At 45.5% G+C, this 18,912-nt stretch overlaps 1 protein-coding gene across 12 annotated transcripts in view; it reads right to left on the bottom strand.

The window, feature by feature from the left end:
• Nucleotides 1-18,912, bottom strand: part of GATA3 (GATA binding protein 3) — a 72,810-nt gene that overhangs the window by 11,787 nt on the left and 42,111 nt on the right. For 5 of the 12 annotated variants that reach the window (XM_088652563.1, XM_088652562.1, XM_088652566.1 and 2 more), the window contains exon 4: nt 9,075-9,217. In XM_088652563.1, the coding sequence (XP_088508689.1) occupies nt 9,075-9,217 (143 nt within the window). Of the gene's footprint in view, nt 1-8,551; nt 8,984-9,074; nt 9,221-18,912 lie in introns of those variants that run through there. The other 7 variants (XM_060279208.2, XM_035127252.3, XM_088652565.1 and 4 more) reach the window with 3 other exon arrangements.

The raw sequence follows: 18,912 nt of genomic DNA on the forward strand, positions 1-18,912 counted from the left end.
TTGGTTTAGACACCTGTCACATTGTGGTGCAATGCGTTTTGCAAAATTATTATGATTATTAAATTTGTACACCGCCCTCTACCCGCAGGTTCCAGGGCAGTTACAACATAAAATCACAAAATAAAAATACACAATAAAAACAAAACAACCCAATAATCCCCACCCCCAACACATTTTTAAAGGGTGTTGGCTGTTAATCAGCTCAGCCTGTACAGAACGCTAGGTGATTCACAAGGCGGTTTGGCACACTCAGCTCCCTAACCCTAAATCAAGTCATCTTGAAGAAGAAGAGGAGTTTGGATTTGATATCCCGCTTTATCACTACCCGAAGGAGTCTCAAAGCGGCTAACCATCTATTTTCCCCTCCTCCCCCACAACAGACATCCTGTGAGGTGGGTGGGGCTGAGAGACTTCAGAGAAGTTGTGACTAGCCCAAGCTCACCCAGCAGCTGCATGTGGAGGAGTGGAGACGCGAACCCGGTTCCCCAGATTAGGAGTCTACCGCTCTTAACCACTACACCACACTGGCTCTATTGAAGAAACCTTAATACTGTATAGGGAGGACTGAAAGGGGCAGATGATCACACGACAAAGAGCAGGATTTAATGGAGGGTGACAACAGGGCTCAGCCTTGGAATTGGTCATTACAACCCAAGCTGCACCCTGAGACATGAACAATAAAAAAAGGGATGGCAATAAAAAAAGAAATTGATGGCATGGATGCCACTAGCGGTACTCCTCACCCAGACTTTGGTTGCATACACAACAGACATTGTGGAGGATGGATGGCGGCTAACAGATTGAGATTGAATCCTGACAAGACAGAAGTACTGTTTGTGGGGGACAGGAGGCGGGCGGGTGTGGAGGACTCCCTGGTCCTGAATGGGGTAACTGTGCCCCTGAAAGACCAGGTGCGCAGCCTGGGAGTCATTTTAGACTCACAGCTGTCCATGGAGGCACAGGTCAACTCGGTGTCCAAGGCAGCTGTTTATCAGCTCCATCTGGTACGCAGGCTGAGTCCCTACCTGCCCACTGACTGTCTCTCCAGAGTGGTGCATGCTCTAGTTATCTCCCGCTTGGACTACTGCAATGCGCTCTACGTGGGGCTACCTTTGAAGGTGACCCGGAAACTACAACGAATCCAGAATGCGGCAGCTAGACTGGTGACTGGGAGCGGCCGCCGAGACCACATAACACCGGTCCTGAAAGACCTACATTGGCTCCCAGTACGTTTCCGAGCACAATTCAAAGTGTTGGTGTTGACCTTTAAAGCCCTAAACGGCCTCGGTCCGGTATACCTGAAGGAGCGTCTCCACCCCCATCGTTCTGCCCGGACACTGAGGTCCAGCTCCGAGGGCCTTCTGGCGGTTCCCTCACTACGAGAAGCCAAGTTACAGGGAACCAGGCAGAGGGCCTTCTCGGTAGTGGCACCCACCCTGTGGAATGCCCTCCCACTAGAGGTCAAAGAGAACAACAACTACCAGACCTTTAGAAGGCATCTCAAGGCAGCCCTATTTAGGGAAGCTTTTAATGTTTGATGGATTTCTGTATTTTAGAATTTCTGTTTTGTTGGAAGCCGCCCAGAGTGGCTGGGGGAACCCGGCCAGATGGGCGGGGTATAAATAATAAATTATTATTATTATTATTATTATTATTTTAAACACAGTTCCCTCCTTCTAAAGACTCCTGGGAGCTATAGTTTGTAACTGCACCTCTGCGAGAGGTAAACTGCGGTTCCCATGGTTCTCTGTTGGGGGTGCTTATATTGTGTGTGCATCTGAGGATGCCATACAACCAAAGCCTCATGCCAATCTGTCTTGAGTGCTACCAAGGTTGGAAGGCCTCTGAGATTCAGGAGGAGCTAAGGGTAGTGCTTCGTTCGTCTGAGGGCAGCGCCCAGTGAAATGTGCCAGGGGGCTCGAGGTAGAGCCTGATGACAAGGAGGCAGGGCTAATAGCTAGCGTTCCCATGCCAAGCAGGAAAATAAACCTGTTCCCTTGGTGCTGTCCCACTTCCTTGAGATTTAAGCCTCTCCCCTAGAGCTCCCGAGTCCAATAAAAGTCGCAAGCCTCTTAGGGAAGGACCCATAGTTCTGCTTTGCATGCGGAAGGTCCCAGGTTCGTGAGCAGGGCTGGTAGAAATTCCCTGCCTGGAATCCTGGCCTGCTGCTGCCATTCCGTGGGAGCCATCGCGAGCTTGCAAACAATCTGAGCTTGCAAAAGCAATACTGAGCTAAGCAGACCGATGGTATGGGAACATCAGATGAACCTGCTGGACCAAGGCAGTGGCACGTCTAAGTCCAGCTAAGTCCTGCTCTCACAGCAGCCGACCCAATGCCTCTGCAAAACCTATAAGCAGGACCCAAGCACAAGAGCCTTTTCCCCCTTCCTTAGGGGAGTTCTTGAGCATGGTTGAGCTCCAAGGGAAAAGAGTATGTCCGTCCACACACACGAAGAAGAAGAAGAAGAAGAAGAAGAAGAAGAAGAAGAAGAAGAAGAAGAAGAAGAAGAAGAAGACTGTTCCACTGTCAAATGGCTCTTACTGTCAGAAAGTTTCCCCTGATGTTTAGTGGGAATCCCTTTCCTAGGAACTTGAAGCCATTGGTTCGAATCCTACCTTCCCAGGGTCAGATTTAGGTTTGATGAGGCCCTAAGCTACTGAAGGCATTGGGGCCCTTTATATGTCCAGCTTTCCTTTGTCAACAACAAATTGTCGCTGTTTTTTGTGTTGAATATATGACATACGGTAATTTATGGACCTAATAGGTATCGAAAGCCATTTGCATATAACAAAAGATGTATTTTATCAAAGTAATTGCTGGACTGAAATACAATTAAGAAGTATATTAATAGTGAAATAATTATTAAGCTCTAACTTAAAATTTTGAAATTGTACATCCAGGGTTTTTTTCCTTTAATTTTTTTGGGGGGCGCCCAAGAGAGTGGGCCCCTAAGCTATAGCTTTTTAGCTTATATGTCAGGCATCCCCAAACTGCGGCCCTCCAGATGTTTTGGCCTACAACTCCCATTATCCCTAGCTAACCGGGCCAGTAGTCAGGGATGATGGGAATTGTAGTCCAAAACATCTGGAGGGCCGAAGTTTGGGGGTGCCTATTATACGTAAATCTGGCACTGTACCCTCTGGAGCAGGAGAAAACAAACATTAGGCAGCATAAGGCAGTTTCCTATGTTCCCATCCTATGCAGATCCTCATAGCTAGGCAGGTGTATTTCCTTTCAAAAAGAAATAAATCCCAGCCATTTCTGATATGTCCACTTTTTTTCTCGAGTGTAAGGGTGGGGAAGATGTGGCTCTCCCAATGTTCCTGAACTACAAATCCCATCATGCAATGCCATTGGCTATGCTGGCTGAGACTGACGGGAGATGTGGGCCAGCCCCATCCTTGTTGTAGCAGTTAGACTGGGGAGGGGGGTGGGGGAAGAAGGACAACTATTTATCATGTATAATCTCCAATCCACAGATATTTCTTAACAGTTTAGCTTTTGTACACGGAATTTATGTTTAGAAAGTTAAAAGGAAGGGAGATATTTGCGGGGGACGGGATGCACCAAACGGAAGCCCTCTCTCGGAAACAGTTCTTTGTAGGTGTTTTGCTTTTCCCAGTAAAGGAAAGAAAAAGATTGCCTTCCTTGGTTAAGGAGGGCAATGGCTTCCCTTTTAAAGGATTCTTTGATTTCCCACATTGCAGGGGGTTGGACTAGATGACCCTCCGGACCCCTTCCAATTTGACAATTCTATGACACTATTAAAGGAAACAGCCAGAAAAAGATCAAGGTGGCACCTCGAGTTTTGTTCGTGATTCATGTAAAAAGGAAACGGGGGAGGGCCAGGAAATTTATACCTCTTTCTCTGAAGGGGGGGGGGAGCGAAAAACCACTTTTATTCTCACCAGCAGTGGTGAGTTGGTCTTCCCCAGGTGTCTGGCTTTCGCAGACAGAAAGTTCATCTGAAATTTGTGTGGGCACCCGAGGGAAGAAGGCCCCTAGGCTGGGTCTTGGAACAGGTCAAAAATGCAGGGGGTAGAAGATTCAATGGGCATGAAAGAGAGAATGAATGTAAGAATTCGTTAAAAAAAATTATGATTTAATTTAGGATTACGTTTATGTTCTTTATGAATTAATTTATGATTATGATTATGTTTATGATTATTATTATTTCTACTTTTTTGTAAATGTGTGATTTTGTTTGTCTTTTTGTTTTTGTTCTTTTTAAAAGTTTGGTTATTGGTTGTTATGATTTGGACATTTTTGTTTATTTTTTGGTGTGATTGTGAATGTATTTTTAATGTGTAATTCAATAAAGTTTAATTTTATAAAATAAAATAAAAATGCAGGCTGCAGATTCTTCTGCTCTCAGGCTCCACAAACACCATGCATTTAAAGCACAGTTCCCCAAAAGATAGAATCATGGGAATTGCTTTTTACCCCCCATGGAGCTACCCAGAATGAACTACAACTCCCAGGATACTTTGGGAAGTGGGTGATGTGAGTACATGGAGAAAGAAACCTGAGTTATACGTGCAACATTTACATGCATAACTCCCCCCACTATGGGCACGTGGCCCCGAGAGCTTACCAAGCAGAGAATGTGGCCCTCACATTAAAAACCTCAAACCAGTGAACCCTTTCTCATTCTGGGCGGCAAACGGGCTACATTATGGGATGCCATCGCAGGGGGTGCTGGACCCTCCCCCCCCCCCAGATAGCCCAGCCGCAACTGAAAAGGACCTTACACTGGGGGGAATGGAAGGACAGTGTGACATTGCATGCAGACCGCACTGAGATACATTTCACTCCACTCCGGAGTCGCTCAGTTTTCCCTCTCTGCTCCCCAACCCCGTAATATCTTACAGCGCGTGCACGAAAACCCTTTTTCTATCGGAACAGCATTGTAAGTCACCCAAAACATTTAGAGAAACAGATGTAGAAACAAACAAATGTCCTATTTCCTTAGGGCCAAACGACACGGTGCATGCAGTCATGTGTAAATTTCCTTGCATTCCCCCCCCCCTTCTTTTCTAATCGAAAGCAGCCAAGGGGGGGCGGTTCCATTTGTGACTGCAACACTGGCAGGGGAGGGGCTGCTTAACCCTTTCCCTGTGGGCTAGTTTTGAATTCACATTCCTCCCCTAAGCTGCTCCTCCTATCCCTGCTCCTCCAGGTGGGAGATACGGCAGGTCTCCCCATTAGCTTTTTCCTTCCAAGCAGAAACATAGGTGGGAGAAGAAGCCGGAAGAAGGCAAGTATAAGAGATAGGAAGAGCCCACTTCTCCTTACCTGAGCCCCCTCTTTTGCTCTGCCCCCTCGTAAAATCACAAGAAGAGCCTATCTAGTCCAGCATCCCATTCTCACGGTGGCTACCCAGATGCCTGTGGGAAGCTCGTGGGGTTGCCATATGTCCTCTTTTTCCAGGACACATCCTCTTTTTTACGAGTATGTAAAATGAGAGTCATCATAGCCATCCATGGTTAAAAGCAGAAGTTGGCAAATGTGTCCTCTTTTTTGCTCCTCAAAATATGGCAACCCCAAACATGGGCTGGTAGGGACATGGGTGGCGCTGTGGGTTAAACCACAGAGCCTAGGGCTAGCCGATCAGAAGGTCGGCGGTTCGAATCCCCGCGATGGGATGAGCTCCCGTTGTTCGGTCCCAGCTCCTGCCAACCTAGCAGTTCGAAAGCACGTCAAAGTGCAAGTAGATCAATAGGTACCGCTCCGGCGGGAAGGTGAATGGCGTTTCCGGGCGCTGCTCTGGTTCGCCAGAAGCGGCTTAGTCATGCTGGCCACATGACCCGGAAGCTGTCTGCGGACAAACGGCAGCTCCCTCAGCCAGTAAAGCAAGATGAGCGCCGCAGTCGTCCGCGACTGGACCTAACAGTCAGGGGTCCCTTTACCTTTTAAGCAGGAGCTGAGTGCACCAGCACCTCTCCTCATTTGCGATCCTGACACAATCCTGAACTAAGCAATTCCCCTTTGGCATCAATAGCTATTATCATTATCATCATTATTATTATCATTATTATTTCTATACCGTCCTTCATCCAAGGATCACAGGGTGGATTACAATATAAAAAGACAAAATTATATAACCCACTAACAAACAAAAGACAATAACTCTCTCTCTCTCTCACACACACACACACACAACTTAGAAGGCTGTAGATTAATTAGCCAAAGGCCTGGGAGAAGAGGAATGTTTTTGGCCTGGCGCCTAAAGATATGTAATGATGGTGCCACATGAGCCTCCCTGGGGAGAGCATTCCACAGATGGGGAGCCACTGCAGAGAAGGCACTGTTCTTGTGTTGCCACCTCTGGGCCGCTCACGGAGGAGGCACGCGAATAAGGGCCTCAGATGACTATTGCAGAGTCCAAATGGCTGTCGCTCCTTCAGGTAGACTTGGACCCTGGATCACCAGCAGCATAAATTAAAGATTTAGGCATGTGTGAATGGGTCATCACAGGTCAAACACCACAGACAGAACCAGTGCTTTTAAAAATAATAATTCACGGGTACTTTCATTTTCCTACTCATATTGAAATACTGCCAAAACTTAGATTAACAAAATGTTAAGGGGTATGCGTCCCCCCAGGAAAAAAAGTACTGGACAGAATTATCACTACCAACGCATGCACACCACTTGTCAAAGGGGTCAATCTGTTCACAAACACATTCCTTTCCAATTCAGCAAATCCCAAGCAAGCAAGCAAAAAAACAAGAACTGTCGTTAGCATCTATCCGAGATGGAGAAAACCTCTGGGCCTCGGGAAGTATGCTTGCTTCATTTCTAAAACCTGTAGACTGCTTTTTGCTGAAAAGGCTCAAAGCAGTTTCCAGCTATATTAAAACATGCAATCCTTAAAATACAAATAAAAACAACATATCACGACACTCTATATCTCCAAGACAGATTAACCAGTTCCTCCAAGCTAAACAACACAAAGCCATCTCAGCAGCACACCCCTAGCAGGAGAGAATTCCAGAGTCAGGGTACCACCACCAAGAAGGCCCCGTCTCACATCCCTGCGCACACTTGCTAGCGGGACCGTGAACAAGAACACACTCAGCAGATCTCAGAATGTGGATCAACTGGTGATGGGAGTTGGAGGTCCAGCAATATCTCAGGGGAGGGGACACAGGCTCCCCACCCCTAATGTGCATTCAAGACTAAGCCAACTTCTGTATCTCCCGCAGTTCAGGCCTCTTCCAAATACATACCAATCTACCCATTACCAAAAACAATGGAGATTAAAAACCTGCCAGCTCAACTCATGCCTCCAATCATGTGCTTCTAATTTAACCAAGGAAGTAAGGATTCACAACTTTCACCACTGAGTGAGTCATCCACACTAGAGGTCACCTCGGACGTGCATCTTTCTCCATTAACCACACCTTTGTGGTCTTACAAGATTCTCACACCGATTGTTAGATTCTTATATTGAAAATAAGAATATAAGGAATTTTGAGGCTCTAATAGTCAAGGAGGGCAGTTATCAATACCTATCAGAAGGACAAGTTTCCCAGTGGTTGTGAGGAACTGTAACTAAATGGAACCTCCATGTTCAAGAGATAGTATACCTCTGAAAACTAGATGCTGGAGTCAAAGTGACTTAGTAGCCTTCATGACTTAGTAACAGGCTTCCCATCTGGATGCAAACACACTGCCTTATCAAGTGGACTTGGTGCAATCCCCAGAGCCTATTCCCACACAGAGCATTTGCGATTTGTACTTTTATACATGGGTGGCAAACCTGTGTCCGTCCAGATGATGTGGAACTCCAGCTCCCATCATCCTCGGTCATTGGCCATGCTAGCTAAGGCTGATGGGAGTTGAAGTCTGACAACATTTGGAGAGCCACAGCTTAGCCATGCCTGTTCTGTAGCAGTCGCAGCTCCAAAATGTCAGGAAATTTGCCAGTTGTTTCCAAAGGGCAAATAACATAGGGCAACTGGGAAACCCTCTGGGCACTGGCTCTTCTCTCACGTCAAATTGGCTTTCGGCACAGCAGTGTCTAGGGTTGCGCATAAGCACCGTAACTGAACACCACTCCAAAGGGACTTGAGTAACATCCTGCTAAAAAAGCACAATCGGTCACAGCTGCACACAACCCACTTACAGCAGGTCTAGAGTGTGAAGCCATTCCAAGTGGCCGAGATGCGGTCCCACAATTGTGCGCATCATGTGCTCAAGACCATGAACTAGGTGACCAATTGAAATGGAGAAGGTCAAAACATGAATTCGGAAACAATAGGGTCCAATTTTATGGGTCATGGTTAGCCTGGGCAAAATGATAGACGGTATTAATCTCAATGGGTCTGCTTTGACTATGGCGAACACTGTAGACCAGGCACCCCCAAACTTCGGCCCTCCAGATGTTTTGGACTACAATTCCCATATTCCCTGACCACTGGTCCTGTTAGCTAGGGATCATGGGAGTTGTAGGCCAAAACATCTGGAGGGCCGCAGTTTGGGGATGCCTGCTGTAGACCATCCTGTGGCACTTAAAACAAGAAATGTAGTTCCAAAGTCACTAGTCCTTTTGGAGTTCCAGAAACTGTGTCATGAATGGGAAACCGATTCACCGCTTTTAAATCCGGGACGCTTTCAACTTTGGAGAAAAACTAGTTTCAAAACATCCCCCCCCTTTTTTTTAACAATGAAATGGATTCTTTTTTTCATGCCTACCGCATGCTTCCCAGCCCGCCCCCCAAGCTCCCACTTTCTTCAGCCACCCCCCTCTTGAAACCGCCAAAGAAAAATCACCACCCCTTACTTGATTCTTTTTTAAAAAAAAAATAAGAAGAAATAAAAGAGATATATATAGAGACATAGAAATGGTACATAACTTGGCAGGCATAGTGAAAAAGGGGGGGTGGGCTCTCTCAAAAACCCTCTTCTGTACAGACAGATAAGGCTTTGGGCGGGGGTGCCCAGATCTACTCCCTCCAGAAAGTTCTCCATCTTGGGCTGAGGAAATTCAAAAACACAACATGACAGGGAGGGAGAAGAAAAAGAAAAATAAGAAGTTAGTGCAGTTTTTGAGAGTCAAGTCACTTACCAGCCTTCTCTTCGGCTTTATCAGGGGGCGGTTCTGCCCATTCATTTTATGATACAGTCCACAGGCGTTACACAGATAATGCCCAGTGCCATCTCTCCTCCATAGTGGGGTCGAGGTAGCGCCACAGTTTACACACTCCCTGCCTTCTGGAAACAAGAGGGGACACAGTTCATTGATGGCCAGCAAGGGCAAAAGAAAATTAACAGGTGGGGGGGGAGAGAGAGAATCGAAAGAGGTCTTAGCAATTGCTCCAACTGGTTCAGCTTCCCCTTCCAACTAGGACTAGGTGAATCTCTAAACTTCACTCTCTCATTTCGCCAACCTTAAATTCTTGTTTTTTTAAAAAAAAAGTTCCCATGAAAATTCATCAGCATTTCAGTGCAAATTTCTCCCGTAACATTTCATATTCTGAAATTTTGCCAAGCGGACACAGTTTTGCAAGAGATTCTCCCTAACAGAATGTGCTTCCTATTGTTATTCTACCTTATGCATGCACTTTCAGCCTACTTCCCCCTACTATTCAGGTTTTCGTACAAGTCATTTGGGTGGAGAACCACATCGCAACATTCAGGGAAGCGCAAATTTTGAAGGGAAGCCGAGTTTCTGGTTCACATATTGTTTCGGAAAGTGTGAATCGGGTAGATTCACATTAAATTCTGGACTGGACCAAATTTCTTTCCTGTCCCAACTTCCAACCCTCCCTGGTCAAAAGGCAGACACTTCGGAAAAAGCCGGGTACAATTAAACCATTAAGTTTGCTGCCCCATTAAAAAAAAATGTAGCAGGACCAGTCAGGGATTATGGGAGTTGAGGTCCAAAAGCAGCTAGAGACCCAAGTTCAAAAACCCTGATTTACATTATGGGTGGAGCCATTTTGGTTCAGTAGTAGATTGTGCACGTTATCAACACTTTATATGCGAAGAAATAACTGAAAAATATACCCAATGCTACTATCAAACCTTCCTCTTAGTCTTCTGAACGCTGTATTCACTCACTCCACTATAATTTAAGAGCTAAGGGGATGGGCTTTCTTTTAGGTTTAAAATATAATAGAAAACAATGTAAGCTGGACCTGCAACGAAGCTCACATCCACACCGTAAATTTAAAGCAGATTTAAAACACATGGCTTTCCCCCAAAGAATCCTGGGAAATGTAGTTTAATTAGGGTTCCGGGGGTTGTAGCTTTGTGAATCCAGTTGCCTGGGTTCTTTGGGGGAAGCCATATATGATTTGGATGTGACCAATACGTTGGATCGTGAAGCATTCTTGCTCAATGTGCCTGCCAGCCCCCTTTTCCTGGATATCTTGTTGCATTTCCCCACTTCACCCCACAGACACTCAGCAAATCTGCGACCTCTGAGCATGCTTGGCTTTTAATGAGTTGTTTGGGGATGGTTTCTCCTTAAGGGTTTTTTTGATGGGCTTCTGAAAACCTTGGGGTTCCCTTGAGCCTGCTGATACGTCCCTCTTGCACACAGGTGGTGGTGATTTGATTACATAACGATCAGTGCTCAGAGATGCCGTTGCCATTAATATGCATGGGGTAATTGTCTTCCAGTAGTTCAAAATATACATATCTTAGTAGCTGCAGGGAGCAAATGAAAGCCTGTGCAGTGCATGCTGCTTTAGTGTTTGGGTGCATGGATTTAGATGCGCAGTCACTACAGCAACAAAATGCTTATTACAGCCTTAGGGGCCGTAGCTCAGAAGTCTTGCATGCAGAAGGTGTTGGGTTCAATCCCTGGCGTCTCCAGGTAAGGCTGGGATAAAACAGCACCTGAAATTCCAGGACCCCCCCCCCAAGTGTCCCTAGTTTCCAGGGACACTCCCGGATTTACAGAAGCCAGTTTCTGATTTGATCCCAGAATGTCTCACTTTTCCGTAGGATGTCCCTATTTTCATCAGAGAAACGTTGGAGGGTATGGAGTTACGCAACCCCCAAGCCAAGGAAGTAAGTAACTATGCAACCTTTAGAAGACGTATGAAGGCAGCCCTGTACAGGGAAGTTTTTTAAAGTTTAGTTTTTGTTATGTCGGAAGCTGCCCAGAGTGGTTTGGGAAACCCAGTCAGATGGGCAGAGTGTTGTTGTTGCTGCTGCTGCTGCTGTTGAATAGGACATCCCCATTTTCATTGCAGAAATGTTGGAGGGCATGTGCAATTGCTGCCAGTCAGTGTCAACGACACTGAGCTACATGGATCAATGGTCTGACTCAGAAGAAGGCAGCATTCCTATGTTCCGACCGCACACCATCACCGCATGCTCAGAGACTGGTGTGCTAGTAACTAGGGGAAAAGGTTCGGCCTTGAAGACTGACAGACTGTAACAACTCACACCGGCAAAGGTGCCCCCCCCCCACCCAATGCAGAAGTGACAAAATGAGAGCAATTATTTCCTAAGGGCAGGTGCCAAGAAACAGACTACCCCTGTAAACAAAGTACATTTGAGCATAACTGCACTTCCTTTTCCAAATCTAAGTGCGCTCTATATTTTAATCGCAATTCTATCCAAAATCTGGAGGTATGGGAAAGAGAACCTATGGCTCTCCAGAGGTTGTCCTATCAGCAGCCAGCATGGTCACTGGTCAAGGATGATGGGTAGGTCACTTTTCTTAAACTTGTTCACGTACCCTCCAACATTTCTCCAATGAAAATACAGTGGTACCTTGGTTCTCAAACTTAATCCGTTTCGGAAGTCCGTTCCAAAACAAAAGCGTTCCAAAACCAAAGAACGCTTTCCCATAGAAAGTACGTAATGCAAAACGGATTAATCCATTCCAGACATTTAAAAACAACCCCTAAAACAGCAATTTAACATGAATTTTACTATCTAACGAGAAGACCATTGATCCATAAAATGAAGGCAATAATCAATGTACTGTACTATAAAATAAATAAGACAGTATTGTAGATGGTAAAAAAAATTATTAAAAAAAATCTTATGTGCACTGATGATAATCATTGTTTGGATGGGGTTTTTTAAATCCATTTCCACAGTCACACAATCTATCAATCAATCAATCAATCAGTAGCTGAACTGGGTTCTACACAGTCACAAAAATGAAGTCACAAGCCACAGTCACAAGTCAGTCCCATAAAATGAAGAACAAGTCACCGTAAAAAAAAACACGAAAAAGCCACACAAACAAAAACGCAAAAAATAGCAAAAACAAAAGCTCCAAATATCACCTCTATGTTGCATGGGTGCTCAGGACTCAACAGCCGACAGACTCAACAGGAGGCCTCTTATTAGCAGCGGGGGACTCAATTTACAAACAGAACACACTCGACAGGAAGCAGAACATGTTCCGCTTCCAAGGCAAAGTTCACAAACCAGAACACCTACTTCCAGGTTTGCAGCGTTCTATTTCCAAGTTGTTCATAAACTAAGCTGTTCTAAAACCAAGGTACCACTGCAGAGATGTCTCCTCCAACACCTCTCTGATGAAAATAAGGACCTCCTAGTCCGTACCCTCCAATATTTCTCAGATGAAAATAGGGGCATCCTAAGGAAAAGAGGGACATTCTGGGATCAAATCAGAAACCGGCTTCTGTAAATCTGGGACTGTCCCTGGAAAAAAAGGGGCGCTTGGAGCGTTTATGTTCAGGCTGTGGTTTTGCCAAAGAAGAATGTTGCATAATGATGGTGCGGCCAGCTGGCACCATTTTCTCAACTGATGGTAAGAATTGGGTCTTATTGGCTTCCTGGTAGCTTTTGTTTTCTCTGATCTGTTTCACTTTCCATATTGTCAAGTAAGGCAGATCTGTCCCCCATCACCACCCCATCGCCTCCGCCAAGATCTCATCATTTCACTGGTTTGTTGAAAAAACTCCAGGCAGCAGGCAGCTTAACCTCCTCGCCCCACAAAACCCTAAGTTGCTAGATCAAATCATGCAACAGCTTTGCTTCCCTGCATGTAAATAAAGTAAAATGTGTCAAAAAAACACACCAATACCAAGCTGCCAATATCAAGGTAAAGGTAAAGGGGACCCCTGACCATTAGGTCCAGTCGCGGACAACTCTGGGGTTGCGGCGCTCATCTCGCTTTACTGACCGAGGGAGCCGGCGTACAGCTTCCGGGTCATGTGGCCAGCATGACTAAGCCGCTTCTGGCGAACCAAAGCAGCGCACGGAAACGCCATTTACCTTCCCGTCAGAGTGGTACCTATTTATCTACTTGCACTTTGACGTGCTTTCAAACTGCTAGGTGGGCAGGAGCTGGGACCGAACAACAGGAGCTCACCCCGTCACAGCGATTCGATCCCCCGACCTTCTGATCGGTAAGCCCTAGGCTCTGTGGTTTAGACCACAGCGCCACCCGTGTCCCATATCAAAGCTAGGGTCAAATAAGGCTTATGCAGTTTTCATATGCAAGATTTAAAAACTTTGCATGCATTATTGGTGTTAATGCATAGCAGAACACAGAAGATTGTATACATCCTAATAATATAGGTTTTACATTTGCATTATAGACTGATGGGAGCGTGTGAAAATACCCAGGTCAACGCAGGTTAACATATGCCAGCATTAAACATCTTCCTGTTGTTAATGAAGTTTTAACATACATTTAGGAAGAAGTTAGTGTAAATGTTATAATAAATGGCATGTAAATAGCAGTCACTTTTCGAATGGGCCAAGGAGTAAGGGACTTTTAAACCAAATTATCCTAGGCTCAAGTACCTGGACTTATGCTAATGCTATTCTAGGCTGCACCAACAGAAATATAGCGTCCAGTTCAAAGGAAGTAATAGTCCCACTTTATTCTGCCTTGGGCTGACCACACCTGGCAAACTGTGTCCAGTTCTGGGTGCCACAATTTAAGAAGGATGTTGACAATCTGGAAGGTGTGCAGAGGAGGGCAACCAAGATGTTCAAGGGTCTGGAAACCAAGCCTTATGAGGAACAGTTGAGGGAATTGGGTATGTTTGGCCTGGCAAAGAGGAGACATAATAACCTTCCTCAAATATGGTATTTGAAGGATTGTCAAACCTACGGATTCAAGTTACAAGAAAGGAGATTCTGGCTAAACCTCTAGAAGAACTTTCTGGCAGTAAGAGCTGCTAAACTGTGGAACAGCCTCCCTCAGAAATTGGTGGACTCTTCTTCCTTGGAGGTTGGATGGCCTTCTGCCATGGATGCTTTAACTGAGATTAGGGGATGGACTAGATGATCCTTGGGATCCCTTTCAACTCTACAATTCTATGACTAGCAGCCAGTGCCAGATTTACATATAAGCTAAACAAGTTATAGCTTAGGGCCCCACTCTCTTGGGGGGTCCCCAAAAAAATTAAAGGGAAAAAACCTGGATGTATATTTCCAAAATATAAGCTGAAAAACAAATAAAATGGCTTTAGATACCTACGGTATTATGTCCATAAATTGAAGTTGAATATATAGCATATATTCAACACACACAAAACAGCGACAATTTGTTGTTGGCAAAGGACAGCTGGACATATAAAGGGCCCCATTACCTTCAGTAGCTTAGGGCCTCATCAAACCTGAATCCGGCCCTGCTAGCAACACAATGTTATGCATGTTTACTCAGAAGTAAATCCCACACTATTTAACAGTGCTTAGGATTGCAACTAGGGATGGAAGTTCCTAGGCCAGTAGACAGAACCTATAACAGTTTCTGACTTGCACTAGAGCAATTTTAAATGGCACTGCTCAGTCTTGCAATATGAAAAATCAAAATGTGAATATTTCAGAATATGTGAAATATTATTTGAGTGTGTGCAATATTCAGTAACTGCAAGCAAACTCCTGAAATAAACTGTCCATAGCAAACAAAGAAAGAGATTAAAAGATCTAAGCCCCTGGAGCTTTTTTAAAAAAAAGAAATTAAATAAACACTGGTCAAAACCATCTATCAGTTTTGAATCTGCAGCAGTTGACAATCATACATCTGATGAACTGCAGAACATGAGAAGAGCTGGATCAGACCAAAGGCTTGCCTTGCCCGGCATCCTCTTCCCTGCAGTAGCCAATCACATGCTTTCAGGAGGCCCACAAGTAGGTCATGGGGACAATAGCCCTCTCCTACTGTTGCCCCCAAGACAACAGATATTTTGCTTCTAATGTGAAAAAACCATCCCGCAAGGAAAGCGTAATGCTCGTGTTCAACAAAAGAGGCTTAAAGGCTCTCAAGGCAGATCTTTAAAAAATGTAGTATAAACTCCAACAACTGGGAAACACTGGCCTGCAAGCGCTCCAATTGGAGAACAGCCTTTACCAAAAGGTGTCATGGGCTTTGAAGACGCTCGAACTCAAGACGAAAGGGAGAAACGTGCTAAGAGGAAGGTGTTATAACAGAAAGCATGTTTGGCAAACCCTCACCATGCTCAGCTCCCACCCGGAAACCTATGTCCCCACTGTGGAAGAACATGTGGATCCAGAATTGGCCTCCACAGTCACTTACGGACTCACTGTGAAAACCATGTTTATGGAGGACAATCTTAGTCTGCTACGAGTGATCGCCAAAGAAGAAGCAGCAGCAACATTGCCTATAACGTCCTGAGTTCGAAAGCAGAGCTCGTGTCAAACCCAATGGAAAAAGAAGTCCAGCTACTCCACTCTCATCCGTGAGAAATTAAAGCAAACTCCCCAAAGATGGGTCCCCCAAAACTGTCAAGTCTACATCTCACATCATCTCTGAGCATTGGCCACGTTGGCTGGGGATGATGGGGGTGTTATAGCCATCAGACTGGGATTCCCGTGGGGTCCCTTGTTAACCCCCTGCTGCTCTACTTGTGAATACCTGAAGTTGTACCTTGGTGGAGCCAGCGGCACCTCACATCTGCCTTGGACGAGGACGCTGTGACGACACACCCATGGACTCCAGGGCATGTACTGCTTCTCCCCCTCCCACCTCTCCCTGGACACTGGGGTGCTGTTTGGGGGGTTGGTTGGGGGTGAGGGTTTGGTGAGATTTTTTCCCCAACATAAAATACAGTAAAAACCAAAGTAATCTAAAGGAGAGAGAAAAGAAACAAACCAAGAGAAAAAGAGAAAAAGGAAAAGGATGGAAAGAAACTACAGTCATAGCTTGGTTCTGGAACGGAATCCATTCCAGAAGTCCATTTGACTTCCGAAAACGTTCGCAAACCAAGGCGCAGCTTCCAATTGGCTGCAGGAGCTTCCTGCACTCAATCGGAAGCCGTGTCGGACGTTCGGTTTCCCAAAAACGTTCACAAACTGGAACACTTACTTCCGGGTTTGGGAGCCTAAATGTTTGAGTCGCAAGGCGTTCAAGAACCAAGGTACAACTGTATGTGTGTATATAATACCAAGCCCTCTATCACAATTATATCTTAATCCTTATTCCACACGATGCTGTGAAGCAAGTTGCAGCGGAGAGAGATACGTGTGGAAAATGATACCTTGAAATGGAACGCTAGAATGTGCTCCATCTAGCTGGACCCTTTCCAAACAAACAGAAGCATATCAGCAAGAAACGAAGGCACTGGTATTTATCTCCGGCATCAATTTGTAAATATTCTGCCACAATCTATGGAGGATCCCCCTTCAGAGATTACTGCCAATATCCAAGGAGGTTCACTGTCCTCCGTGAATATCTCTCTCTCTCATTTTTCAAAGCCATTTAAGCTTCTAGCCATCAACACATCCTGCGCCAGCAAATTCAGAAAGCTAATTACGTAGTTTGTGAAGTTGTCCACCTATATATAGGATTTGCAGGGCAGATCCATACCAGCATGCTCAAATTCGACTTGCAATTTGTCCTTGAAATAAGAAGGCTCGTTCGCTGTTCAGCGCATGTCCCTTCCACCGCGGAACAAAAACATTGTGGCTACAGCCAACACTTTTTCTATCCTTCATCCAAACTCATTTTTCTTTCTTTTTTTCTCCTTCTCTTCCAGGACCACTTTAAAGAAGCCCAGGCCTGCAGCACTCTTGCTACGGCATAATATAGCAAATAATACTTTCGCAAGCAAAGCCAGCTGCCCATCATCGAAGACCCCAATTTTGCCCTGCTTGTGGAAGGACAAACCCAGCCTTCCTCAGCCTGGTACTTTCCAGATGATTTAAACTACAATTCCCATCATTCCTGGCCGTTCGGCCATACTAGCTGGGGCTGATATGAGAAGGGCCTTTTCAGTGGTGGCTCCTAACATGTAGGACTCTATATTGAGGCACCTCTGACCCACTCTCTATGGTTTTCAGCAGCTGCACCTTTTCCAGCAGGTGTTTGGGGAAGGAGAGAGATGATTAGACAAATGAATTGCTCAGCTGCTTCTATTGGTAATCGCTATTTAATGATTTCTTATGAGCTGTGGTGGTGTTCTTTTTAAGGACTGCATTGTTTTATGGATTCTCTGTATCGCATTTGATTTTGTTTTAAACCATCCTGTGGCTTGTGCAAAGGGTAGGATATAAATCTTCCCAAAAATTAAATTAAACTTAATTAAATTAATGGTCCAAAACGTCTGGAAGTCACCAGCTGTGGACTAACCAGTGATGTGGCAATGTAGCTGTTTATTGCACTCCTTGTATGGCTCAGGTGTGTTTGGGAGCCACACCAAAAGTTATTACATCTCCTGTGTGCAGGTCCTATGAGTTATTTCATTTCTAACTTGCCTTTCCTTCAAGGCAGCATTCACCACCCTCGGACAACAACCCTGTGAAGCAGGTAATGTTGCAAGACAGCGGCAAGCCCAAAGTCTCCCAGGGAGCTTTAGGGCTGAGTGCATAGATCTGAACCCGGGACACCTAGACCCCATTCAGATGCACTTGCCACAGCACACCACTGCCCCCTTTGCGATCGTGTTATGGAGGATGGCCGGATAAAATGTTACATTGTCAGACTGAAACATTTATGGGGCTGATCCATCAAAGCGCTCTGAACTGCTCTTGGAGAAGTCAGAATGCAAAAATTAAATTTCATTAATCAGTGGGAAAGGAGGTCATGATTAGAGGTGCCTTCCTTCATTCCTGACCATGTCTCTCTGCCCTGTGTGGACAGTCCGCAAAATGTGGACTTATTTCTGCTTCTTAAACAAGTCCTCCGAGTGGCATACAAAGGAAGCAAAAGCAATGATCATACAGTAGAAACCCGCAATAAATCTTTAAAATCCAAGCCAGCATCAAGCCCAAGTACATAAGACCAGCACAGTAAGATTCAGGTGTGGCTCTTGACTTGCATTGGCTACTTAACTCTGCACCCAATGCACTCTCACAACTGGGTTGGGAAGTGGTGAATCCATGACCTTGGCCACAATCCAGGTCTACTCTGTGCCTATCCGGCATTTTAAGAATACAAGAGGAACCACCAGCTGGATCAGGCCAATGGCCCATCTAATCCAGCATCCTGTTCTCCCAGTGGCCAACCAGATGCCTGTGGGGAGCCTGCAAGCAGGATCAGAGCACAAGAGCCCTCTCTCCTCCTGTGGTTTCCAGCAACTGGAATTTGCAATCAATGCAGCCTCCATCCACGGAGACATAGTCATCCTGGCTAGTAGCCATCAGCAGCCTTCTCCTCCATGAACTTGTCTAATCCTCCTTTCAAGCCATCCAAGTTGGTGGCCATCATTGCCTCCTTTGGGAGAGAGTTCCATAGTTTAACTATGAAGTAGCTTCTTTCTTTTTTCCAAGCCAACTGCAATCCAAATCAAGAACGCCATTGTTGCATGCGTCCACAGCCGCTGCTAATCCTTCTCCTGAAAGACCCCTTAGCTCTCTTCCCACCGATGATTTATCAGAGCACAAGGTAAAACACATTCCTCCTCTTCCCAAGCATGCGGCTGCTGTTTTTCCTTTGCATCTACTCTTGCAAATAAGAGAATCCGTATTGAATACAGGTACAAGGTATCTTTACACAG

This window comes from Zootoca vivipara, chromosome 9 (genome assembly GCF_965207765.1).
Source record: "Zootoca vivipara chromosome 9, rZooViv2.hap1.1, whole genome shotgun sequence".
Taxonomy (NCBI): Eukaryota; Metazoa; Chordata; class Lepidosauria; order Squamata; family Lacertidae; genus Zootoca; species Zootoca vivipara.